Below are 27918 nucleotides of genomic sequence, written 5' to 3'. Positions count from 1 at the left end.
GAGCGATCCTCCGTTCCCCCGCCGCAGCTCACTTTTTTCCCGTAACGGAGGCCAACTTCTAAGTAGCTCTCTATTGCACCCTGGCCACACGTCTCCTAGTACGCGTTACTGTAGCCAGGAGTGCCCTGTGCAGACGCAGTACGAGAAAATCTCTACTGCGCCTGTGCAGTACGCATCCGGCTACGGGAGAGTGAACGAGAAGGCAGGTGGCCAGGGCCGCTCAGGCGCAGTGCACTCCAACTGCGTAAAATGAAAGTGAGCCACACCGTGGGACAACAAGACCATCAGTGAGAGGCTGCGTGGGAACAGGTCGGCTGCAGGGGGCTGGCAGAGGCCCCAGGTAAGTGAAACTTATTTTTTTAAACAGTCTTCAGTTCCGCTTTAACAGCCTAGCAGCAGCACTCTGTGCTAGTTGCAGGCGGTGCAGGTCTTTGGAAGGCCTGTATAGAGAACGTTGCACCAGGCAGCACGGTGCCGTAGTGGTTATTGCTTTTTCCTTGCAGCGCTGGGTCCCCGATTCATATCCCAGCCAGGTCAACATCTGCAAGGAGTTTGTATGTTCTCCCCGTGTCTGCGTGGGTTTCATCCGGGCACTCCGGTTTCCTCCCACATCCCAAAATCATATAGATAAGTTAATTGGCTTCCCCCCCAAAATTGGCTGTAGACTACGATACAGACACTACACGACACACACATAGACATATGACTATGGTAGGGACTAGATTGTGAGCCCCTCTGAGCGACAGTTAAGTGACAAAGACAATATACTCTGTACAGCGCTGCGGAAGATGTTGGCGCTATATAAATACTAAATAATAATAATAATATTAATAATAGTCCAGCCTTGATGTGATGAAGACATGAACTAAGGTTGGAAGATCTGAGGTATGAGGTCCTATATTCCCTACCTTCTTTCTTTTTGAGTTTATATATTTGTAAAACTTTTTTAATTTGATTTATATCACTAACCATTTTTTTTCCTGCTTCCACTTTGATTACCTTTTTGCAATTTTTGTTACAAATCTTTAGTGCAGATGCAAACCCCTCATTCTTTATGGCGCTAAAGGCATTCCTTTTACATTTGATCATGCCCAAAACAGCATTATTTATCCATATTGGTCTTTTTTTTTTTTTTTTTTTTAAATCTAGAATGTTTATTTCTGTAACATATGTACATTAGAATCGGTTGTAAAGTTTACCATTTACGTTCAGTTCCCTGAGCTTCTTAAAGAGAGTCTGAAGCGAGAATAAATCTCGCTTCAGACCTCATAGATAGCAGGGGCATGCGTGCCCCTGCTAAAACGCCGCTATCCCGCGGCTAAACGGGGGTCCCTTCACCCCAAAATCTCCTCCATGCAGCCGGGGAGCGCTTCCGCATTGGGGCAGGGCTAACCGTCGCAGCCCTGCCCCACGTGCGTCTGTCAGACGCGTACCTCCACCTCTCCCCCGCCCCTCTCAGTCTTCCTTCACTGAGAGGGGCGGGGGAGAGGCGGCGATGGGCGTCTGATAGACGCGACTAGAGGCAGGGCTGCAGCCGTTAGCCCTGCCTCTAGGAAGACAAAATCTATGACCAACTTTGCGACCAACTTTTGTGGGGGTGGGTTTGGGGGTAAGGGACCCCCGTTTAGCCGCGGGATATCGGCGTTTTAGCAGGGGCACACATGCCCCTGCTAACTATGAGCTCTGAAGCGAGATTTATTCTCGCTTCTGACTCTCTTCAAAGTTAACCTTTTCAAAATTCATAGTTTTAGTTGTCCCCTTATTCGCAGTCCTGTTTAGTCGGTAAAATATTACTATATTATGGTAACTATTTCCTAAGTGTCCTCTAACTTTCACATTAGATAGAACATCTGGTCTATTTGAAATGACCATTCAATTACCATTTGAGTTAAAGGACACTCGAGACAAAAATAAACAAATGAAATAAACGATGGTATCCATCTTCGTTCTCCTAAAAAATGACTTTTTAAGATATTCCGCAGTTTTATTTTATATTTAAAAGTTGGAATTTCTTATCAGTGAAGGTCACACTGCAATCGCTTCCTGTCAGTACTGAGTCAGCCACTTACATACCTGATGTTTAAAGGTGGCCATACACTGGTCGATTTGCCATCAGATTCGACCAACAGATAGATCCCTCTCTGATCGAATCTGATCAGAGAAGGATCGTATGGCTGCCTTTACTGCAAACAGATTGTGAATCGATTTCAGCATGAAGCCGATCACAATCTGTGGTGGTGGTGCTGCCGCTGCCCCCGCCCGCCTGCATGACCTGCTCCGGCCGGCGCGACTCCCCCTCTGTCCCCGCAGCTTCTTCTCCGCGCTGGTCTCCGGTCCGGCTGGCTTGTCTTCACTGAACTGACTGTCCGGGAGAAGTTTAAACAGTAGAGGGCACTCTACTGTTTAAACTTCCTGCTGGGAAAGGAAGTTCAATGAAGCAGCAGCCAGTTCGGAGCCCAGTGGAAAAAAAGCTGCGGGGACAGAGGGGGAGTCGCGCCGGCCGGAGCAGGTAATGTATTGCCGCTAGCGTCGGTCGTCGGGCATTCGAACGCCGATATCGACGCACTCCCGACCCGCCGGCGATCGAGGGAAATCTTCCGCACGGACGGATCGACGGGAACGATTGATTTCAGACGGAAATCTATCGTTCTGTCAGCGTTTGCGCAACGATTTCACAGCAGATTCGATCACAGTGATCGAATCTGCTGTATATCGGCGGCAAAATCGTTAGGTGTATGGGCAGCTTAACTCTTTCAGGTAGGGAAAGAAAAAAAGGTACACTGCATAGTTATTTGTGTGCTTGGCACTGTACATACACATGTCTATCTCATCATGTCACATGTCACGTCCTCGGGTATCCTTTAAGTAATTGTCTTGCATTGTTGATATAAATCTGTCACTTTCACTACAGCGAGCAGCCTTAATATACCAGTTAATGTCTGGAGAGTTGAAATCACCCATAATTATGACTCCACTGTGTCTGCAGCTTTTTCAGTCTGCTACATTGGGTAGCCATAAATTAAACTGCACAGATCTCTCCAGCGTCAATAGTAATGCGGAAACTGAAGGAATACAGCGCAAAGCTGTAAACCACGATCTGTTTGGACGCTGTAGGTCCCCCTTTACATATGGGGTACTGCAATTTTCATGTAGCATAAATCCCCACTGCAATGCATCGCACCATTACCTGTATTTTGTTCCTCGCGAGCTAATTCAGGCGCGACGTTAAATAACAACATTACTAGTAATATCGGTAAATAACAATGTAAGAGCAATGTTAAATAACAAAAAGGGTAAATAATGATTTAATTGCGGTATTACATTATCGGTAAATTTACAGATAATGTTGAACATAAGTATAACCTAACCTCTCCCTACTCTCACACAGAAGCCTCCCCTGGTGGTGCCTAACCCCAAGACCCCCCCTGGTGGTGCCTAACCCCAAGACCCCCCTGGTGGTGCCTAACCCCAAGACCCCCCTGGTGGTGCCTAACCCTAAGACCCCCTTGGTGGTGCCTAACCCCAAAACCCACCTGGTGGTGCCTAACCTTAAAACCCCCCCTGGTGGTGCCTAACGCTGAGACCCCCCCCCCCCTGGTGGTGCCTAAGACCCCCCCTAGTGGTGCCTAACCTTAACACCCCCAGATTCCCGCTAACAATAATACGATACATTTCAATTGAATAATTAGCGTGACTGCTTTCTGTATTACAATAAATAACAATTGCGCCCATTTTTTGCCGCAACTTTTTCAACTGCTCCTGTGCTACGTGCCTGACAGTAAGTACATCACATCAATGCCCCTAATTTCTTTAGAGATTGTAGTGCAGAAGCTGCAGCAAGCGATGTGCGCAGTTCCGAGTGGCGCACGACTCCATGGTAAGCAATGGTAACATGAACAATCTTTATAGATTGCTTAAAAACAAAAAGAGAATCGAGAGCCCAATATGGTGCAGTATTGTCAGGTAAAATGAAGAGTTCAATACAATTTTATGTATATATATACTCACAAACACGGGTTACCCATAGGCAACCACTTTAAATGCAGGTGGGGGAGCATTAGGACCTGACCCCACTCAGGTTAAGAAGTCGCTCTCTGTAGATAGTAGATGGGGATGCACCCCTCCACCCAGGGTGGACTAGAAGATCACCAAAAACTCGGTATACAGGGGCGCCAGAGTAGAGTAAAAAGTTTTAAAAACCGCTTAAAAGAAGAGGGGGATGTTAAGGTGGACTCACCTCCCTCTTACAGAAAAAGAAAACTCACTTGAGTCTCGATAAAACAGAATTGTCAAATAATTTATTCAACTCCACAAATGCAACGCGTTTCGCGGGCGTGACCCCGCTTCCTCAGGCAAAAATGGGAGCACAACTCAGTGTGTCAAGCAATAGGTTTGAGCGCTCAAACCGAAACGCGTTGCATTTGTGGAGTTGAATAAATTATTTGACAATTCTGTTTTATTGAGACTCAAGTGAGTTTTCTTTTTTTGTAAGAGGGAGTTGAGTCCACCCTAACATCCCCCTCTCCTTTTAAGCGGTTTTTAAAACGTTTTACTCTACTCTGGCGCCTCTGTATACCGAGTTTTTGCTAATCTTTATGGATTGTAGTGCCACTAAGCAGTACTAAAGCACTACTAAAAAGAAAACAAACAAAAAAAAACTGTTCTGACTTCATATTCACACCTGAAGTTCAACTGAAGAGTACAGAGGGTGGACAGAATATCGTCTGCAGCGCTCAGTGCAAAATACCCCCCCCCCAAAAAAAAACCCCCCTGCAAAATCTGATGAGCAGCACTCCTTGTAAGCTGGTCTCTCGCCTACACACTACCAGTTTCCCCTCTCAGTTCTTACCGCTGCCCTCCATGCAAGGCTACACTTCTGTCATTTTACATTAACGTCCTCAACAAAAACAAGAAATTGGCTTTTTCACACTTGCCCTACCTTTATATGAGCAGCATCTTATATCATCTGACAATACTTTTAATACTAACTTGACAAACTCTATATATGGTGTATCTTACAAACCAAGTTCAGGCTTGTGGGTTTTTTCTTTTCTTTTTTGTATAATGAGTGGAATATATTATTAAGGCTTGTGTGTTGCAGTTGTAGTCTCTCTTAGCAGAGGAACATGGTGGGCTGGGTCAGGTGATTTAATTTGTGCTGGGGAAGGAACTCCCCCCTCTTTTGGTAATAAGGAGCTACTGGATCCAGCCTATCAAAAGTTAGACATGCACTTTAAGTATAATTATAGCGAAAAAAGTACAGACATGCAAGGCCCAACACTTTGTACTAATTTTAATGAACACCTAAAGTAAGAGAGATATGGAAGCTGCCATATTTATTTAATTTTAAACAATACCAGTTACCTGGCAGTCATGCTGATCTTTTTGGCTGTAGTAGTGTCTGAATCACACACCTGAAACAAGCATGCTAAAAGTATTAGAGTCAGAGGATCAGCAGGACAGCCAGGAAATGTGCATTATTTAAAAGACAGTAAACATGGTAGCCTCGCTATCCCTCTCACTTCAAGTGCCCTTTAATACAAATGTACCATTTCATGCATACAAAAATGGGATTGTGGGCTCCTTCCAGGGATCATAGGTGCCATTTCTATGTCAATCACCAATGGGTAAGAATCATTACTGGTGCAGGACTATCCTCTTATAATGAGCAGTAGGGTGCCGTACAGTGTCAGCCATGAGTAAAAGCAAGAAACTCAGTGACGTAGCTAAGGAGCTGTGGACCCTGATGCAAGTTTTTCGATGGGCCCCCCAAGCACTCTATACATAACAATTGATACGGTGCACCAAAATCTGCCAATGGCAACCACAGTGTCAGAGGTACAAGAAGGGGATGGGGAACAGGTTGTCAATGATTACCAATATTCAAAGTATCTATAGAAGTGATTATTGTGAGCACAGGACCAATACAGAGCTAATACTGTATTTAAGAGAGGGACCTTTAGGGCCCCTCTGGCCCAAGGGCCCCGATGCGGTCGCTACCTCTGCACCCCCTATTGCTACGCCCCTGAAGAAACTTCTTGCTATTATAATGAATAACAATTACAATAATGCCCAACAGTGCTGGAACACACACAGGTACAAGTATTCAATCACAGACAGAAAACAATAGGCAGATGAGTAGATCTCTAGGATATAGACATGCAAAATGTAATTGTGCCTTCTTAAAACAGCAGCCAGCAGGTATTTGGGATAATTCAGCTGTGAGTGAGCAACTGTGGTTTCCCATGATGCATCACTCCTGAATATGCAGATCATCTCTTTAGGCCCCTAAAAGCCAGGCTGCACATTCAGAACCGTTGGTGTATAGTGAGACTGTAATACAGGCTAATACATTTTACAGAGCCACATCAACCCTACATACATACAGAATGTTTTGACTTAGACCAGTACTAAGGAATACACAGACAGTTCCTGGTGACCCAGAACCACCTAAATGTTATGACTTAAAGAGAACCAGAGTCGAAGCACCCTCATGTATTTTACCATATATATCAATGGGAACATGACAGTAAAGTCCTACTTACTCTTTGTTTCCTTTTTCACTGCTCAGTTTGCCTGTTATCAGCTCTGATAAGAACCCCAGACTGAACATTCAGTCTAGCTTTGCCCCGGAGTGATTAGAGCTGAGTCAGTCTTCTGTGATGTCTTTTCAAGCCCAAGCCTGCCCCCCTCCTGGCTCTGCTTTCCTGCTATGTATCCTTGTAGCAGGAAGCAGAGCCACAAGGGGGCAGGCTTGAGCTTGGAAATACATCACAGAAGACTGACTCAGCTATAATCATTCGGGGGGGAAAGCTTGAATGAATGCTCAGTTGGGGATTCTTATCAGGGCTGATAACAGGCAAACTGAGCAGTGAAAAAGAAAACAAAGAGCAGAGTAGGTGTTTACTGACATGTTCCCATTAACATATATGGTAAAATACATGAGGGCGCTTCATCTCTGGTTCTCTTTAACCACTTCACCACTTAGGGCCCTTTTCCATTTGCGGAATGATGCGAGTGAAGCTACCTAGCCGCATCGCATCACATCCGCTGGCGTTCGCGTCTGTAACGCTTGGTGGTGTATTCTCCACAGTCAGCATGCAACGCATGAGCTGGCGTGGAGGAGGTACACACACTAGCACAAGGAAACAGGCTATCCCTAGTATAGTGGAGGGGAGGACTGACTCCAACAGGAGATTGTGGCGCACAGAGCCGGTGCAGATCTGACAGCCACAAACAATGCTTTCGTTATAACGTCTCAGCGCAAAGTAGCGCTGAGCGCATAAACCAGAACTGAGGAGATCAGGACAGGTAGACAGAATGAACGCTTGCTAGCTAGCGGCTACTTAGCGACAGCAAGCGTCCAAAACCAGACAGACTGGAATGAGGCAGCCAATGCGATGCGGCGAGGGCGTGCCTCACAAAGACAGGACAGGACAGTCAGAAAATAGCAGGATTAAGATAGATGAACGTAACACAGATAAATATACAATAAGTATGTTTTCCTAGCGTATTACAATTACAGCTATCAATGAAACTATTTGTAACGTCTGACTAACATATGTATATATCGGCAATGAACCGATATATGACATAAGCAGGAACGCTGACTAGGAATGGAGTAACACAGGGAACAGGACTCAGAAGGATTCGCTATCTCTTCGCAGAGATGAACGCAATCCACAAACGGTAACAGAACAGGATTCAGAAGGATTCGTTATCTCTTCGCAGAGATGAACGCAATCCACAAACGGTAACAGAACAGGATTCAATGGGAGCAGACATGCAGATTCCCACACAGGTGAATGATAATCAGTCACAAGCTGACAGCAGGGAAAGACAGACAAAGCTATGCAGCTTGCATGGAAATAGATCAGAACGGCCTGAGCTGCAGCACTACTACTTCCAGCAATAGCTGCTGCAGCAGCGATCATTACAGTACCCCCGCCCTTAAAAGCGGATTCCAGACGCTTTTCAAAACTGAAATTCCCAACAAAACAGTCTGACTGATAATTCATGATGACCGGGACAGCCCGGCAAGACCGAATTCCAGAATCAGTCCCCACAAGACTGGACCCATCAGAACCAGAACCTACAGAACCATGCCCATCAGTACTACAAGCCCCAGTGTGACACCCATCAGAACCATGATTTCCAGAAGAAAGCCCTCCGAAATTCCCTGAGCGATACCCACCGCCTTCCAGGAACCGTTCAGAAACGCCAAAGCCTTTGCAATGCCCACCGGTACTGTCTTTACCAACACAAAACCCACTGTTGAACCAGTCCAAGGCACCAGGACAAGTTTTCTCAGAGACCTCCCAGAACACCTTGAAGCTCCAAAGAGATCCCCATAGGCCAGAATGCCCCTTAGGCTCACATGGAGAACTATCAAGAACCCCTATGGAACCTAGGGCAATTCCCGAGTCAGGGCCACAAGGACAAACATCAATATCAGGGCTTTCAGGGACCAGAACCATCTCTGGGCATGCAGGCAGACTGGCAACATCAGAACGTGTTCCCACTAAGGAAGCATCAGAGCACGCTAACACCTTAGACACACTTGGGCATTCTGGCACACAAAGAACATCTGGGCACACCGGCACAAGAGAAACCTCTGGGCATGTCAAGGAACTGTGAGCCTCAGGGTCAGCCAAGACAGGACCAAAACCAGGACTGGCCAAAAAAAAATCATCATGACTAAACTTCGCAACTACTGGACTTTTACACGAGAATGCTGGATCAGACTTAGATGTCGCTGATTCCAGCAAAGTCAGTAACAAATCAGATTCAGGGGCACTAACAAGACAGGACAAATCTTCTGATGTATGCACTGAACCAGATAGGGACTCCACAACTACCTCTGGACTGGACAGAGACTCATTTAATACACTGGATTGGAGCTCTTGAGGCGCTGCAGAACAAGTCAGTATTGCAGCAGCCCCCACTGGACTAGGCAAAACTGAGGAATTCCCTGGACAGGAAGGGGACTCTGGAACCTCTGCCACAGCGGCCAGAGAACCAGAATCTTTCAGGATACAGGGCTGGGTTTCAGGAACACTTATCAGACCGGACTGAAATTCTGAGATTTCTATTATTTTGGCCAGAGAATCAGAATTATCCATGTTACAGGGCAAGACTTCTGAAACATTCAGAGGACAGGGCTGGAGTTCCTCGGCTGTTACAACACTGGAGAGGGACTCAACAACATTGGTTAAATCAGACTGTGTACAGGGCAAGGTATCTGACACACTTGCTGATGAGGACAATATTTCAATGGCTTCTGCTTTGCTGGGCAGAAATTCATCAAGTTTTATTAGAGCAGACTGTAATTCCAAAACAGCTGCTAGACAAGTGAATATTACTGCAACACCAACTGAGGTAAGCAGTGCTTCAGCCTCCTCTGCTAGAGGGTTTAAAGTATCCAAAGTACTGGGTGAAGCATAAGACTCTGCGACCACAGCTTCACTGGACAGGATCACTGAACAGTCCATATTGCAGGGCAAAACCATGGAAGCACCTGCTGGACAGCATAATGATTCTGTGACCTGAGTTTCATTGGAGAGATCTACTGCACAATTCATGGTACAGGGCAAATTTATTGGAAAATTTTCTGAACAAGGTAATAATTCTGCGATTTCAGGTTCACATAGCAGATGCTCTGAGCTATTCACGAAACTAGAGCGAGGTGTAGAAACAGGAAGATCAAGACACAATGTTTGCGCATCTGAATCACCATTCATTTGTAAAATTGGAAAATTCAGATGCTGGGGTTCTGAGTTTACTAGACAGGATTGCTGGGACTCGGAAACTGATGTAGTGCATCTATTGGCATCTGCTGGATCAGACAGGAGTTGAACTTTATTAACACAGGTAATTTCTGCAGAAGTGTTTGCAGAGACAGGCAAGATTTTTCTGGTGTCTGTTTCACTAAACAAAGAGTCATGAGTACTGGCTAGGCTGGACTCGGAAGTCAGCAGGACCTCTGGATTCTCTGCTGAGAAATTTGTGCAGGGCAAGGTTAAGAATGTATCAGTGGCTTCTGTTTTACTGGGAAGTAACACTGAGTTATCCATGGTACAGGGTGGAATTGCAGGAACTTCAATTTCACACAAAAAGAGCTCCGAATCACCTGCTGAATCAGCCAAAGGTGCTGAAGCAGGCGGGTCAGAACGCCAAATTTGCGAATTCGGAGTCACATAAAAATCATCCAAAATCAGTTCCCACACATCAATCAAGGGAGCCACACAGTCATACCTACACACACCAGCCTCTATTAGGTTATAGGCTGACTTAATGCATGCGTTCAATACCATTTCACTTTTTGCACTGTAAAATTGACAAAATGAACTTGAATCATTCTTCCATTCACAGACCAGGGCTTCCATCTCTCCCCTCTCGAATGGAGGATCCCATGCATACTTAACAGCGAAACCTTTAGGCTGATCACAGTCTGCAGATATGATTGTGGCAGGCACATGTATAGGGTTAATTAGCAGGTGATTGGCAGATTCCTTATTCTTAAGAATCTCCAATACCTGTAGCAAGTGTTGAACTGTAGTGTATGCAAACTTCCCTTGGTTCACAAATAAGTTGATTTGTTCAATACTCTGTAATATCTCATCATAATCATACTCAGATAATTCTTTTAAACAAAAATCTTTATTTTCCCTAGCCAGGGAGGAAAGTTCATTAGTAGTTTCATAAGTCCATTTAACTCCCCTGAAAGACAATTGCATTTCATTATCTGTTAATGGCAGAATCTCATTATAGGTCTCAGTCGCTAAGGATAACGATTCTGCAGATTGGACACGTTTCTTAGAACGTTTGCGTTTTGCCTTTGACCTTGCGGTTTTTGGTGATTTATTCAAAGCTGCAGGAAAATTATCAGTAACACTTTCTGCTTGCTGCTCATTCTTGCAAGCAATTGAAGGAGCAGCTGATTGGCCTGCTGCCAGGAGTTCATTAAGAGGAAAAGGCAATGGATCTATGCGCAACCAGTTATGGATCACAAACGCTAGAAATTCCAGCGGTCTCTCTTTCAAATCGGAATGATTGAGAACATCAAATGCCCACTGGAATAATTCCCCTTTAAACAAAATATAACTTAGTTGGAGTGCCCAGGTTGAAACAGGAGTCGCTTGGAGATCAGGATTGGTCAGGAACCTGGCACATTCAGAGAAAAACTCATTTTCTGTTTCAGAGCTAAGTTCTTCAAATTTCTTAAAGGAACAGGAACCATAATTAACAGTGTCATACTTTCTGGGAATCCCCCCCCACAATGGGGATTGGTAATGGGGTTTTCATAATGTAACGCTTGGTGGTGTATTCTCCACAGTCAGCATGCAACGCATGAGCTGGCGTGGAGGAGGTACACACACTAGCACAAGGAAACAGGCTATCCCTAGTATAGTGGAGGGGAGGACTGACTCCAACAGGAGATTGTGGCGCACAGAGCCGGTGCAGATCTGACAGCCACAAACAATGCTTTCGTTATAACGTCTCAGCGCAAAGTAGCGCTGAGCGCATAAACCAGAACTGAGGAGATCAGGACAGGTAGACAGAATGAACGCTTGCTAGCTAGCGGCTACTTAGCGACAGCAAGCGTCCAAAACCAGACAGACTGGAATGAGGCAGCCAATGCGATGCGGCGATGGCGTGCCTCACAAAGACAGGACAGGACAGTCAGAAAATAGCAGGATTAAGATAGATGAACGTAACACAGATAAATATACAATAAGTATGTTTTCCTAGCGTATTACAATTACAGCTATCAATGAAACTATTTGTAACGTCTGACTAACATATGTATATATCGGCAATGAACCGATATATGACATAAGCAGGAACGCTGACTAGGAATGGAGTAACACAGGGAACAGGACTCAGAAGGATTCGCTATCTCTTCGCAGAGATGAACGCAATCCACAAACGGTAACAGAACAGGATTCAGAAGGATTCGTTATCTCTTCGCAGAGATGAACGCAATCCACAAACGGTAACAGAACAGAATTCAATGGGAGCAGACATGCAGATTCCCACACAGGTGAATGATAATCAGTCACAAGCTGACAGCAGGGAAAGACAGACAAAGCTATGCAGCTTGCATGGAAATAGATCAGAACGGCCTGAGCTGCAGCACTACTACTTCCAGCAATAGCTGCTGCAGCAGCGATCATTACAGCGTCACTTCAGCATCTCCCGATGCGGAAGTGTATGGAGGGGATGCATGCGGGCGGATGCATGCGAATGCTGCAGATTCTCTGATCGCTCCACACACAATGCACGCAGTGGAAACTGTTCCATTGCCGAGCATTGGGATCAGTACACCCGCGATCTGTTAGTACACACAGTTCCCCTTCACTGATCTAAGTGCGTGATATTAATGAATACCCTTATTTCCAAAAATCAATGTATTGTGTACATGCGTTACTTCCTGTAAGGCATGTATGCCGTCTAAGGTTAAATCAAAATAAAGTATGGGGGAAATCTAGAGGCAAAAATTTTAAATTATACTTTAAAATTTCAATTCTATTTTAAATACATTTAAAACAGCATTGATTAACTCCAGGGCTGGTTCTCTCGTGAGGCAAGGTGAAACATTTGCATCAGGCGCAGAGATTACAGGGGCAGCATTTTTGTAATAGCATGCAGTCAGAGTAGGAGAAGCAAGAGGAGAGCAAGGTGAAGAGGTCATTATTGGGGAAAAGCAGCGTATTGAGCTGTGTGGGGAGTCTGGCACTGAGTGAGAAGGAGGGAGGTAGGATAGAAGCAGTGTTTCACTTGACTTGCACAACAGAAGGGAGAAGGTAGCACTGCTGTCCTGACTGAGGAGGGGGCGCATCCTCACAAGTTTGCCTCAGGCAGCAAAAAGTCTAGAACCGGCCCTGATTAACTCCTTACCTCCCCTCCCATGGTTACCCAAATAAAACTTTTAATGAAAAAAATGACATTAAAAAAAAAAAAATCAGTGTAATAACCGGGACAAATGGGCAAATAAAATGTGGGTTTCAATTACGGTAGCACGTATTATTTTAAAACTATAATGGCTGAAAACTGTGTAAAAATTATTTTTTTCAATGTTTTCCTTATTTTTCCAGAATATTTAGAATAAAATAATTCTTATCATAATGCACCACCCAAAGAAAGCGTAATTGGTTAGTGAAAAAAACAAGGTATAGATCATTTTGTTGAGATTAGTGGCGATAAAGTTATTGGCAAAAAAAGGGAGGAGTTTTGAAAGGTGAAAATTGCTCTGGTCCTAAAGGGGAAGAAACCGCAAATTAAAACATGCTACAATACATTAAACACACACATTTTATTTGCCCATTTGTCCCGAGTATTACAACATTGAAATTGTGTCCCCAGTAAAATGTATGGCGACAATATTTTATTTGGAAATAAAGGTGTATTTTTTTCTGTCTTGTGTTTCTTTATACTATATCAATAATTGCAAGCATTTATTCGCAAAAATAACATAAATATACCGTCATGACAGATTCCTAAGTTAACAATTTATGTATTTTTTTTTTAAAAATGCTGTCACTTTTTTTTTTTTTTAAAGTGTTTTATTTTGATACCTATGGGGAGTGAGGAAGGGTTAATTTAATGTATTTAACATGTGTTTTTGGCCATTAGATGTCCCCACACTATCCAGTGTATGGAACAGTACACCTGAAGTAATGTGTATGTGTGTTTTTACTTTCTTTTTGTGAATGACCACAGGCATCTTGCTGATGCCGGTGATCACTCACTATGGGCACTTAGATCGGCTTTGAGAACACGTTCCCATTTACCGATTGGTATTCTGCCATGGGGGATTGGCATTCTCGACGCTTGTAAATACAAAGATACATGTATATAAGCCCCGGGTCACACACTACTGCGCAAGGGCAGGCCCGGCAAAGCTTGCTCTTGTGGCCGGGAGTGTTCTGCACATGCGCATTACGAGGCCAGGCCAGCGCTTTTGCAGTATTGTGTGAGCTGGCCAAAACTTATGGGGGCTTTTGCATCGGAACGGAGGGGGGTGGAGGTCAACGGAAGGAGCGGTGGGCATGAGGACTCCTCCCCATACATGCATGGAGCCTCCATTTGTACAAAGGCATTTGCCTCGGGTATCCTTTAACAAAGCTCTATCATAGGGCTGGGTTACATTAAAGTGAACCTCCGGACTAAAATCTACTCAGCAGAACTGAAAAGGCTTGGTGTTTCTTCAACAGTTTCACAGCAGCAGAACTTTGTTTTTCTTACCAAAGCATAATTTTTAGCTGCACAAAAGCTAAGCTCCGCCCCATCAAAGATAACTGCCCGGGCTCTTTTTCCCTGATGCAGTGCAAAGCATGATGGGATATCCTCTGTTGTTATTCACGTTGCCTAGCAACTGGGAGGGGTGATCAGCACACAGGACAGTTGGAACTGTGTCTCATGCTCCCTGTCCCTGCCTTTCAATCAAAAAGATGGCTGCCCTCATGAAATCAAACATTTGCCTGTTCTTTTAAAACAGGGTGGGTAAGAGATTATATTACCTATCTATTTTAATTAACATAAATAATGTAACTTAATGACAGTACGTTTGTTTAGGCTGGAGTCCCACTTTAAAAAGACTCTGAAGTGAGTCTTAAATCATGGTATTACTGTAAAGCACTATAGATAGTGCTAAACTACCGCATCCCCGCGGCAAAATGAGGAGTTTATACCCCCCAAATCCCCTCTGCAAAATCCATGACTTTCTTGGTCGTGAATTTTCCGGCTCATGGAGGCAGAGCTTTCAGCTGCAGCTCTGCCTCCATGCACGTCAATCACCGGATCACGCAGATCTCCGCCTCTCCCCCGCCCCGCTCTGTGAAGGCAGATTGAGAGGGGCGGGGAGAGGCGGCAATCAGCAGGGATTGACGCGCTAAGAGGCAAAGCTAAAGCGCTAAGCTCTGCCTCATCAGGAAGCGCTCCCCCGAGTTTGCAGAGGGGATTTGGGGGTATAAACCCCTCATTTTGCCGTCGGTTTAGCACTATCTATACTGCTTTACAGTAATGACATGCTTTAAGACTCGCTTCTGTGTCTCTTTAAATCAGATGCTGTCAGTTATAACACAATGGACAGCCCAATTGAAGGAACTTTCCATGTTTCCATAAGAGTCAGTTTACATCCAAGGGCCTGATTCACTAACTGGTGCTAACCTAGTTAGCACGCCTAAAGGCTTTGGGCGTGCTAACTAGGGTGCTAAGTAGTAAGCATGCACCAAGTGTGGTGGCTGGATAGTGTACTGGTTAAGGGCTCTGCCTTTGACATGGGAGACCAGGGTTCGAATCCTGGCCAGGTCAAGTACCTATTCAGTAAGGAGTTCAAGGCAAGACTCCCTAACACTGCAGGGTGGCCTCTTGAGCGCGTCCCAGTGGCTGCAGCTCTTGAGCGCTTTGAGTCCAACAGGAGAAAAGCGCTATACAAATGTTCGTATTATTATTATTATTATTATTATTATTAAGTAAAATCAGATCGCGCGCAAAGCCCGGTACGCCTGAAACGTCACACCGGGTGCTCCTAAAACGTTGCATTGGATGCGCCCTAAACGTCGCACCCATGCGACGTTTAGGGCGCATCCAATGCAACCTTATAGGCGCATCTTCACGCACACCGGGCTTTGCGCTTGCAAAGTTTTGCGCGCGAGCGCTAATTAGCGCGCGCAAAGTTTGTTTAGGCGTGATAAGGGGCTTTTCACAAGTGTGCTAACAGTTAGCACCACTTTGTGAATCAAGCCCTATGTGTTATAACAGAAAGATTTTTCACAACGCACCGCCTGTAGCATTTCTGTGTATTTTGTGAACTCAACACATAAAAAAAGCAGATGGAAATGCAGAGCAACTGAAAGAAAATGCTCAGAACAATTGATCAGTTAAAACATCAGTTGTTTTCAGAGGAAGGCAAAAAACCCTTACAAAGCATGGTCCAATTAGCCCCAAAAGGGAAAAGTTCCTTCCCGACTCCAGTTGGCAATCAGATAAAATCCCTGGATCAAGACCACTGGGCATTACCTAGTAATTAAAGCCATAGATGTCTTTCAATGCAAGGAAAGCATCTAAGCCCCCTTTAAATGCAGAAATAGAATTAGCCATAACGACTTCCTGTGGCAATGCATTCCACATCTTAATGACTCTTACTGTAAAGAACCTTTTCCTAAATAAATGGCTAAAAGGTTTTTCTTCCATGCGCAGATCATGTCCTCTAGTCCTTTGAGAAGGCCTAGGGACAAAAAGCTCATCCGCCAAGCTATTATATTGCCCTCTGATGTATATATACATGTTAAAGCGGACCCAAACCAAACATTTTTTTAATTAAAAATATTTAGTTGCACCACTGTGACACATACAAAGATAAATAAACACTCGTTCAAGCCTATGAGCATTTCAGTGCATGCTTTTCACCCTTCTCTTTTCATAGCTAGGGTTATACAGGTGGCAGCCATTAGCAATTCCTCCATTGCCAGACATCATCTATTACACCAGTTTGCCGGAAAATCCCGGCAATTTGAAAGGAAGGGAGGGGTTCCTCCAATAAATGTAAAATATTTTATATTTGTCATCATGCAGCTGAAAAAAGGCTGCTATTTATTATTATAATTTAGAAAATAGATTTTATTTCTGAAATCTTGTATTTTTAGTTTGGGTCCACTTTAATTAGATCCCCTCTAAACCAAATAAACCCAGTTTATCTAACCTTTCTTGGTAAGTGAGACCTTCCATCCTACGTATCAATTTTGTTCCTCGTCTCTGCAAGTGCTCTAAAACTGCAATATCTTTCCTGTAATGTGGTGCCCAGAACTGAATTCCATATTCCAGATATGGCCTTACTAGAGAGTTAAACAGGGGCGATATTATGCTAGCATCTCGAGTTTTTGTTTCCCTTTATTGCATCCCAAAATGTTATTTGCTTTAGCTGCAGTGGCTTAACATTGAATACGATTATTTAACTTGCTGTCGATGAGTACTCCTAAGTCCATCTCCAAGTTTGATGTCCCCATTTGTATCTCGTTTATTTTATATGGTGCTAGACCATTGGTACAACCAAAATGCATGACTTTACATTTTTCAACATTGAATTTCATCTGCCATTTATGTGCCCATATAGCCACCCTATCCAGATCCTGTTGCAATATGTCCCTATCTACCTGTGAGTTGATGATTCTGCACAATTTTGTATCATTTGCAAAAATAGCAACATTGCTTCCTACTGCATCTACTAGGTCATTAACCACCTTAGCGGTATGGACGAGCTCAGCTCGTCCATCACCGCCGGTGGCTGCCGCTCAGGCCCTGCTGGGCCGATTTGCTCGCTGTAAAAAGCAGCACACGCAGCCGGCACTTTGCCAGCCGCGTGTGCTGCCCGATCGCCGCTGCAGCGCGGCGATCCGCCGCGTGCAGCGGCGAAAGAGGGTCCCCCCAGCCGCCCGAGCCCTGCGCAGCCGGAACAAACAGTTCCGGCCAGCGCTGAGGGCTGGATCGGAGGCGGCTGACGTCAGGACGTCGGCTGACGTCCATGACGTCACTCCGCTCGTCGCCATGGCGACGAGCAAAACGAAACAAGGAAGGCCGCTCATTGCGGCCTTCCTTGTTACTGCGGATCGCCGGAGGCGATCAGAAATATGGATTAGGAGCGCCCTCTAGTGGGCTTTCATGCAGCCAACTTTCAGTTGGCTGCATGAAATCGTTTTTTTTTAATTAAAAAAAAACCCTCCCGCAGCTGCCCTGGCGATCTTAATAGAACGCCAGGGTGGTTAATAAATAAATTGAAGAGCACTGGACCCAATACAGACCCCTGTGGGACCCCACTGCTTACAGACACCCATTTTGAGTATGATCCATTGACTACAACTCTTTGTTTTTTGTCCATTAGCCAGTTCCCTATCCATGCACACAGACTCTTCCCCAGTCCTTGCATCCTCAATTTTTGAACCAGACATTTGTGTGGAACAGTTAGTCAAACAGGACCTGTCTTTAGTAAACCCATGTTGATGCGGAGAAATAAGATTATTTTCGACTATGAAGTCTTGTATAGTATCTCTAAAGGGGCCAATGTACTGGTCGATTTTAGTCATCATTCGATCGATCGATTCTATAGAATCGATCAGAAATTGATTTTTTCAAATCGATTTGTAGCCGATTTCAACGGATTTGATCTATCTGACAGGATGGAATATCTAGGTCGATCTGCTGTTGGTAGCAGATCCATGGCCCATAAAGTTGCATTGAATCTAATGGTCCAATAATGCATTTAGATAGATTTCCACTATTGGAAATCTGTTGGAAATCTATTGGAAATCTGTTCCTAGTGTGTGGCACACATCAGATAGATTCCTGTCAGATTCGACTTGACAGGTATCTGACAGAAATCTATCTGGTGGTCACATCTGCTACAAATCTATAAGTGTATGGCCACCTTTAGTAACCGCTCAAATAGTTTGCATACAACTGATGTTAAGCTTACAGGTCCACTGGCATAACAATAGGGGATGCGACCCCTGCCGTCGCGGGGGGGGGGGGGGGCCTGGGGCCCACCTAGGGCCCCGTTCGGGGACTTTTTGGGGGCAGGAGGGGTCGCAGCATAAGAGGAGAGCTGTGGCCGCAGATCGGTGGGGAGGGGGGAAATTCTCCCCCCCCCTCACCTCGAGCTCTCCTCTCAGCGCTCCCCTCCTGCAAGCAATCATTGGTGGTGCTCGTGGCAGCCGTGGTGGCGGCAGGAAAGCTGAGCACATACCTCCTTCTGGCCGGAGGTCTCCGATCACTAAGTGCTTCATAGAACTTCCTGTTTACACAGGAAGTTCCATAAAGCACTTAGTGATCGGAGACCGGCCAGAAGGAGGTATGTGCTCAGCTTGCCTGCCGCGACTGCCACGAGCACCACCAATGATTGATTGCAGGAGGGGAGCGCTGAGAGGAGTGCCCGAGGTGAGGGAGGGGGGGGGGGGAATTTCCCCCCTCCCCACCGATCTGCGGCCACAGCTCTCCTCTTATGCTGCGACCCCTCCTGCCCCCAAGAAGTCCATGAGCGGGCCCTGGGGGACAGGGGGGGGGGGGTTACCGGAAATTTTTTTTTGCAGGGGGGCCCGGGGCTTTCTAGGTACGCCCCTGTACAGGTCTATAATTTCCTGGATCTGATTTTTTGCCCTTCTCAAATAATGGGAAAACGTGGGCTGTACGCCAATCTACTGGAACTCTGCCAGTTGAAAGAAAGTCACAAAAGATAAGATAAAGGGGTTTATCAATAACTTACTGTTATCTACCGTACAGGCTTTTTCACATCAAAATTCGCAAAACACATTTTCACTATGTTAGCCTCAGTTGAAACAAAAGAAAAATGCAGCCAGACCACGATTGCCTTTTTAGAAAATCTGAAACGCATTTACCATGAATGCATTCCAACCATTCCAATTGTAACTTTACTGTACTTGCATTTGGAAAATTGCAAGCCTTTTCAAAAATGGGATGCAGACAGTGTTAAAGGGCCCTACCTCTTTCCACTGAAATGCATAGTAGCCTACATTTTGCATTGGTGCAGGCATTGCCACTAATCGCACAGTACTCTATCTAATGGAATGGACTCTATAACACGATCAACAAAATTCACACACATGCATTATAAACTATTTTAACAATTATTTTTTTTTTCAGTGGTGTAGTTAAGGAGCTCTGGGGCCCGGTGCAAGATTTACATTGGGCCCCCTCAAGCACTCCATACATAATTGATATGGCGCACCAAAACCTGCCAAGTACAACCACAGTGCCAGAGGTGCAAGAAGGGGACGTGGAGCAGTGTGTTAATAATTCGTATTATTCAAAGTATCTATAGAAGTGACCATTACCAGCACAGGACCAATAGAGAGCTAATACTGCAGTAGTGGGAGGGCCCCTGTAGCCTTAGGGCCCGGTGCGGTCGCAATCTCTGCACCCCCTATTGCTACTCCACTGCTTTTTTTTATTTTTATACAGAAAAATGCTGATGTTTAAAGGGAATGATCGTTAAAAAGCATGTAATGATTTAGTATAGCAATACTAAATTGTGATCACTAGAGGCGATTAGTGTGGCTGGGGGGCAGTGGAGGTTACTGTAGCTGGGATGGGGGGGCAGCAGGAGTTACTTTAGCTGGGCAGTGTAGCTTAAAAAGAGGCAGCTTGGGGGGGATCCACAAGATCCCCCCCCCCCCGCCCCATGGACCAGCAGTACATTTTTCTTTCCCTAGTTTTTGTCCTCTAATCAAGTCTCATATGCAATTAACTTTTTCTCCTGAGATATCTCCTAGACCTAGGAGATACATTTTTCATATTCTCTTTAAAATAACTTTTAGCATTTTACAATCGAAAAAGTACCTAAAAGTAGGTGTAAAAGTACTATCAAAATTATTTTGTGTATTTTCTTGCTTGCTGGTGGTTTAAAAAACATTTGATTGAATTGGCGTCAATTCACCAGAGGTTACCAACCTATTTATCTCTTGGGAGGTAATTTACCTCCTGTGATATCTCCAAATAGCAATTCTCCAGAAGTATAGGGGAAAATATCGACGGAGAGAAATGCAAGAGATAAATGTGAGATAAGTATGAGATAAATAAGTGATAGTTAGTAGTTAATTTTTCTCCAAATCACAATTCACCAGGGAAGAAAGGGGGTGTGGCCATTCGTTATTTTTTCATCTCATTGGCGTCAATTCACCAGAGAGGATTTACTAAGAGAAAAAGGTAGGTAGTTTATCTCATGAGATATTTTAACACTCTGGAGTCAATTCACCAGTGTGAGAGGACAGAGAGAAAAGTGTTCGATAGCAGGGGATAATGGAGAGATATGCATGAGGAAAGTGTGAGAAAGCAGAGGGTTAGGTAATCGGTATTAATGATTTACATGGGATACTTTTCCTCTCTGTAAGCTTGAAAGTGAAGCATTGTGGGTAGGAGGCAGAGTTTTACCACTACCTGACCAGAGTATTCCCGCCTTTTACTGCCGGATCATATCATAAATCATATCACGAGTGAGTCTGAACTTCTTCACCACCTCTGTCTCAGTAAAATTATCAAGAACTGTAAATGCGTTTTCTAGGAGAAAACTCAGGAGAAAAGAGTAATTGCATATGGGTGCATGGGCCGTATGTAATTCACCTTTTCTCCTGAGTTTTCTCCTAGGAGATAATTTTCATGTTCTTTTTAAAATAACTTTTAAGCATTTTACTATTGAAAACGTACCCAAAAGTTGTTGGAAAAAGTACTATCAGAATAATTTGGAGTATTTTCTTGCTTGCTGTTGGTGTAAAAGGCATGTTATCACATGTCGTAAAAATAGTACCTAGGAGAAAACTCAGGAGAAAAATGGAATTGCATATGGGCCACATGAAATTCACTTTTTCTCCTGAGTTTTCTCCAAGGAGATAATTTCTCATCTTCGATAAACTATCTTAGGAACTTGTAATTAGTAAATGGACAATAAAACTTGTGCACAAAAGCAAATATGATAACTGTACTTCTTATTTGTATGCGTTTTAAATTTAAAGATTTTCACGACAGTTCCTCTAAAGCAGGATTGTCACCATAAAAATCAAATTTCAACAGCAACTGGTCTGAGTGTATTAAGTGATAACGATGCTAATCCTGCATTCAAAACTTGCAAAAACCTTTTTCTACTGTTATGGTTTGGAGTTATGACATACTTTAGGAGCACTGGCAATAGTGCCAAAAGAAGTTGAATGCTGGGAGTTCTTTTTATCTATATTATGTTCCTCCTCTTCCATTTATTTCCCTGCCTAGCTGATCACTTGTGTTTACAAGCAAGGCTGAGGTAACTCAGTGATTGGATGTGTAAATAAAAAAAAAAAAAGACTCTGGGAGGAGGGCAGCTAATGAATACACAATGAGCAAGAGAAGGGAGGGGGAACAAGAGTCAGGGAGGATATGATGTCAGCCTTAGCTTGGCAAGATGGCCACTGCCTAGAGGATTTTCTGCTTTTCCTTTGTAAAATTCACAGGAATCATTACGTGGATAGCACAATACATCTGTTATGTAAGTAGAAGTAGTATTTATCTACATATAGATGTGTTTTTTTTTTATTTCTAGGTTAGCATGGGTGTCGCTTGTTGTTGTACCTGACATGGGTTTTCCCTAGTGTATTTATACTTGCATGGGGATTCCTCCAGCCTCATGAGGTGCGTGGAATCCCTCACTGTTCTCTCCATTCTCTTGTAATCCCCCTCGGTAATCATGACCAATCGCGCACTTATGTCCGCCGCGCTCCTATGTCCAGGAGCGTTCTGTGCCTGTGCAGTATTGCTGGCAAAGAACACTCCAGGCTGCAGGAGCGCTACAGGGGGTGTGCAACGCGGCCGGGCATGTGCAGAAGATCGTGGCCGGCCAGATTACCACGGGGGATTATAAGAGATCGGAGAGGCCAGAGAGGATGTGGAGGGACCCCATGCACCTTATGGGGCTGGAGGAAGCACCAGGTAAGTAAAAATACACCAAGGAAACCCATCATTGGTTTCCTTTAAGGTGCCCATACAACTAGCGAAGTATGGGCAGATCGACCAAGAGACAGATCCCTCTCTGCTTGAATCTGATCAGAGATAGAGATCTGTTGTCTGTCAATATACCGCAGGCCGATTTCAGATCGATTTCAGCATGAAACCTTTCATGAATCGGCCTCCTGACGCAGCCTCACCACTCCTGGCCGCATACCCCCCAAAATGTTTTACGTGTCCTCTAGCGCCCATGGATTGAGATACTTATGGTTTATGATACCTGTCACACTGTCCCCTGAGTGTCCCAATGGACAAAAAAAAGTCTGTTCTCCGCTAAAGTGGGAAAAAAGCCTTGAAGGAGTTATCAGGGCATATAAAGTAAACTGAGTGGTACTTACCGGGGGCTTCCTCCAGCCCCAAGCTCCCAGGACCTCCTTCGCCACAGCTCTGCCTTCAGCCATTTGCCGGAGCTCCAACCCGGTCCCCGGCGATGACGTCAGAGTGACCTGGAGGTAGTAGTTCTGCGCCTGCGCAGTCCGCTCTGGCCCACGTGGCGGTGATTGACAGCGCCGATCGCGCAGGCGCAGTACAGAGCGACCTCCAGGTCGCTCTGACATCATGGCCGGGGACCAGGTCGGAGCTACGGCAGACGGCTGAAGGCAGAGCTGCGGCGAAGGAGGTCCTGGGAGCTTGGGGCTGGAGGAAGCCCCCGGTAAGTACCACTCAGTTTACTTTATATGCCCTGATAACTCCTTTAAAGCAGATCTAAACTCTTGCACAGCACACAATGAAGAGTCTTTTCTAGAGAAGAGCAAAAAATGGGCAGAGCTCCTAATCAGGCTGCAACTGAAATGAAACCAACAGAAATGATGCGTGCACCAACGTTGAGGGGTCACACTACTGAACAATCTGAACGCAAAGTGTTTTTGGAAGCTAACATCCTCCATTCGATATGTCTGTTTTGAATGCAAGTTGGTATGATCTGCCCGTCTATTAGGCTCTGCACATCTATGCAGCTGGTCAACTCGCGTGCAGCCTGCATTTGGAAGCTCTGCCATTTTCTCCTGTTGTACAAAAATGTAAGTCTTCTTGTGGCTAGCTGCATTCATGCGTATCAGTTTGCATTCATTTTATCTAGTTTAGTGCATATTATTAATATTATTATTATTTATTGCATTTATAAAGCGCCAACATATTACGCAGCGCTGACATATTGTGCTGTCTAGTTTGCATATGATTTGTATTCAAGGTGTGTATTTAAGTCTCGGGGAGGGGGGGCACTGCATACCTCTGTTGGTTTCATTTCAGTTGCAGCCAGATTAGGAGCGCTGCCAATTTTTTACAGTTCTCTAGAAAATGTGTACACCATTTTATGGCTAGCTGCCGCTGGTTTATACTAGGTTTTCAATTGTTAGAGGTTAGGTCTCTTCCATGAGGACCCCTCAACACTTGTGGAAGTGTCTAGTACTGAACAATCTGCGCACAAACTGTTTTTGGAAGCGAATGTCCTCCATTTGCTGCATCTGTTATGAATGCAAGTTGTGTAATTTGCACGTGTATTGGGCACTGCACATATATGCAGCTGGCCAATTCGGGTGCAGCCTGTATTTTGAATTGCTGCCATTTCCTCTTCATATACAAAAATGAAGAGTCTTTATTCCACAAAAAGTTGCTGAAGAAATTCACGCCTTTGTGCTTTGTGGTTGTTTAGGCAGAGCAACCTGTATAATTAGTTCTTATCAGCAACAGTGAATATTCACTGCAGAAGAGTTCTGCCAAGGCAGCTCTCCATGTAGTAAACACTGAGGCCATAATTCTTTCAGGCTAGGTTCACAGTGGGACGTTATTGTCCTGCGTTATACAGTCATTATAATACAGGTTACTGCACTGCAATGTAAATCCTATACAACTTTCACAGTACGACGTTAAAGTCGCATTGTACATGTTGCGTTTATTGTAATGCACTGCTGCAGTGCGTTACCTCTAAAACGCAGAGGTTACCAAATACAGGGAAGCATACTTTTCATTGCCTGTATACTCCACTGAATCTACTGTATGGTAACACAGCATTAACGTGCGTTGCGACTTTTTTGGTGCGTTGTGACTTTTTGCGTTTGCGTTGTGACTTTAAAGTTGCATCGCATTGTCCCACTGTGAACCTAGCCTCAGTGCTTTCTGATAAAACAAAAGTTTTGGGTTTACTTTATGATTTCCATACATTTTAATGAATTATTTTTTCCCCTTAAAGGTTATCATGATGTGGCTAATCTTTTAGAGCAGACAGGAAATTCTGAGTTTAGTTCCACTTTAAATGTCTTACATGCATTACAGTAATGTATTACACACCGAGAACAGAGTATCTGGACAGGAAGAGGAGACTGCTTAGCTGAGGTGTTGTCCACAAAGAGTTCATCACTGTCTAGCAAAGGAAGGAGGATGTGGTCAATTGATCTGTTCTGTGCAGAAGGAATGCTCACTCTCCTGACAGCTGGTTTTTTTTTCTTTAATGGATCCTCGGTCACATGACTGCTTTCCAAAAGGCTGCATCAAATATGTAAATTGTGTGAGTATTGTCATAGTTTACTGACAAAAAAAAAAAAAAAAGTGAACTGGGACTGGAACAAATTAAAAAAAAAAAAAAAAAAAAGTACAAATTCAAAACCTATAAAAATGCTCTTCTTACATAACAGTGTTATATGATTACCCGAGTTTTTTCCCATTTTCCTGTTTATGTATCCTCTCACTCCAGGTGCACATCCCCTGTTTAGGACGATATTGGATTGCTCTTCACACAAGTCCTCGCTATTTCTTATACTGTTCAATATAAGAACCTCTGTTCCTAATGCAACTCATTACAATGCTGTAATTTAGTGTAAACCAAGGAACTATTTTTTATACATATGCGTTTAGACTTTGTATTCAAAGAGACTGACGTCTCGCTAAAATGCAGTTTTTACTTCACTAACTTCATTAGCCCTAATGCCCTACCTAAAACGCTGCATCTCCGCGGCTGAAATAGGTATAACCCGCATCTAATCTCCGCATATAATCTCAGTGCAAACATCCACAACTTTCTTGGTCGTGGATTTTGCTGCCCGGGGAGGCAGAGCTTACCGCTGTAGCTCTGCCTCCACTAATCGTCGCCTCTCCCCCATCCCTCTCAGTAAAGGAAGACTGAGAGGGGAGAGGCGTCGATCAGCGCCGATTGACGAGAGTAGAGGCAGAGCTACTGCCGAAAGCTCTGCCTCTACAGGAAGTGATCCCCTAATCTCCCCCCTGGGATTTCGAGGGGTTTTATAACGATTTCAGCCATGGGGATGCAGCTTTTCAGGTAGGGCATTAGGGCTAATGATGTTAGTAAAGTGAAAACGGCATTTTAGCGAGACTTCAGAGTCTCCTAAAACTTCAGGCTAGGAACACACTTAGCAGAAATGCTAGCGTTGTGGAAAAACACACACACACACACAGACACACACACAGACAGACACACAGACACACACACAGACACACACACACACAGAGACACACACACAGAGACACACACACAGACACACACACACAGAGACACACACAGAGACACACACACACAGAGACACACACACACACACACACACACACACACACACACACAGACACACACACACACACACACACACACACACACACACACACACACACACACACACACACACACACGATTCTATGTTGCATATTTTTTAAAAATGCACATCATGAAACACAATGGTGATGCAATGTTATGCGTTTTGTATGAGTTTTTATATGCATTTTTCTTTTAAAAAAATGTTTTCTGATGTACTTCCGCTTCCTGTTGTCTTCCTAGTGATTTGCATAAAATGGGAAAAAACACAAACTGCGAACGCAAACTGCAAACGCACTACAAATGCAAGAACGCACATGACCGAACACGTGACCTTTCATACACTGACACACAAGTGTGCACCCAGCCTAATAACAATTATAGTTTTAAAAAAAAGGCAGCTAAAAATGTCGCACCCCAGTATCTAACATTACACTGTCATTTGGAGCAGGGGCATAACTACAGATCATGGGGCCCAGCAAAACTTTGTTGGAGCCCCCTAATGTCCACACCCTTTCCCCTGCCTACCCCAGGTGACCCGCACAGCCTGGGGGCAAGGGTCATAAAACAAGTGAGGACATCATAATCTGCACACCCATAACAAGTGTGGCCACAAGCACACCTGATCTGAAGGATGGACCCCTTTATCAGAGGAAGCGAGTTACAGCTCTGGGCCCCCTTGCAGGCGCAGCTCCATTAGCTACACCCCTGATTTGGATCACCACTGCAGAGAGATTGGCAATATCTACTCAGCAACACGGTGACCCTGTCCGTCATTTCTCATTGTTCCCTATGCAGATCTGTTCGCTTACCCCATGATTCTGCAATAACATTACTGAAAGAGAAAGCAGGCTGAGAGCCGGACTGTAAGTCCAGTCCCAATGCTGTACACTCTGAGAAAGGGCGTCAGAGCATGAGCCGCATGCACTGCTACAGGAAGCCAGAAGCCTGCTGTATGCACCTGTGATATGCAGAAGTACAGGAAGCCACAAAACGCAACAGGCGTGATGAAGTGGAGGAAGGCGAATCTACCAGTCCCGCAGGTGGCCCAAATAATGCAAGACGGCGTGTAGAGCACTTGTACACCCATTCCAGCTGGGTGACGTCACTGTGGTCAGAGCGCCGTATCGAGTGTCCTCTGAGGCCCAGCAACCACACAGTGCTGCCAACAGAAATGGAATTTACAGTATGTGAACAAAACAGCTGAGAGCACAGGGAAGGCAGCAGCAGAGGTACTCACTATGGCTGCTCTATACACCAAGCCTGTGCTACAGGCAGCAGAGAGGAGACATATACAATCTTTGCTTTGCTATTCTTCAGTAAATGAGAATCCACACCTGGGCCCAGCAAGCAAGAATGTGCAGAATTACATTTTTACATGTCTAACCACTTCTTTACCAGTAGTCTCTGGCCCCTTAAAGAAAACCCAAGGCGGGTATTTGAAATCTTAAGAAACCACAGAGGCATGCCCTGTGAATAATGACATGCCTCTGGGTCTCGCTATTGCAGCCTCTAGTTCCCCGTCCAGGAGTCTCCTGTGCCCCCCTGTAAAAAGCGCCCGGGTAACGACAGGCTCCTTGTCGCTAGTCGACTATTTACCTTCCCATATGTCATTCAATGCGCGCTCCCCCGCCGCTGTCCCCGCCGCTGCTTGGCTTAGCTTCCGATTGGAGGAAGCTCACATCGGCGGGGGAGCGCACATTGAATGACATACAGAAGGTAAATAGATTGGGGGGGGCGCTGGGTTGGACTAGAGGCAGCAATAGCGAGACCCAGAGGCATGTTGTCATGCACAGGACATGCCTCTGTGGTATCTTAAGATTTCAAATACCCGCCTC

General features: G+C 44.8%; 1 protein-coding gene across 13 annotated transcripts in view; it reads right to left on the bottom strand.

Annotated features, from left to right (window-relative positions):
* Nucleotides 1-27918, bottom strand: part of MAP4K1 (mitogen-activated protein kinase kinase kinase kinase 1) — a 241426-nt gene that overhangs the window by 97207 nt on the left and 116301 nt on the right. Inside the window, exon 2 of one of the 13 annotated variants that reach the window (XM_068250539.1) lies at nucleotides 24829-25023. The exons of the other annotated variants lie outside the window; for them this stretch is intronic. Within the exon in view, the coding sequence (XP_068106640.1) occupies nucleotides 24829-24895 (67 nt within the window). The 5' untranslated portion in view covers nucleotides 24896-25023. The remainder of the gene's footprint in view (nucleotides 1-24828; nucleotides 25024-27918) is intronic. 13 annotated transcript variants of the gene reach the window in all.

Source organism: Hyperolius riggenbachi, chromosome 8 (assembly GCF_040937935.1).
Source record: "Hyperolius riggenbachi isolate aHypRig1 chromosome 8, aHypRig1.pri, whole genome shotgun sequence".
Lineage (NCBI taxonomy): Eukaryota > Metazoa > Chordata > Amphibia > Anura > Hyperoliidae > Hyperolius > Hyperolius riggenbachi.
Note: the sequence above shows the minus strand (reverse complement) of the source record. Positions and strands in the feature narration are given on the sequence as shown.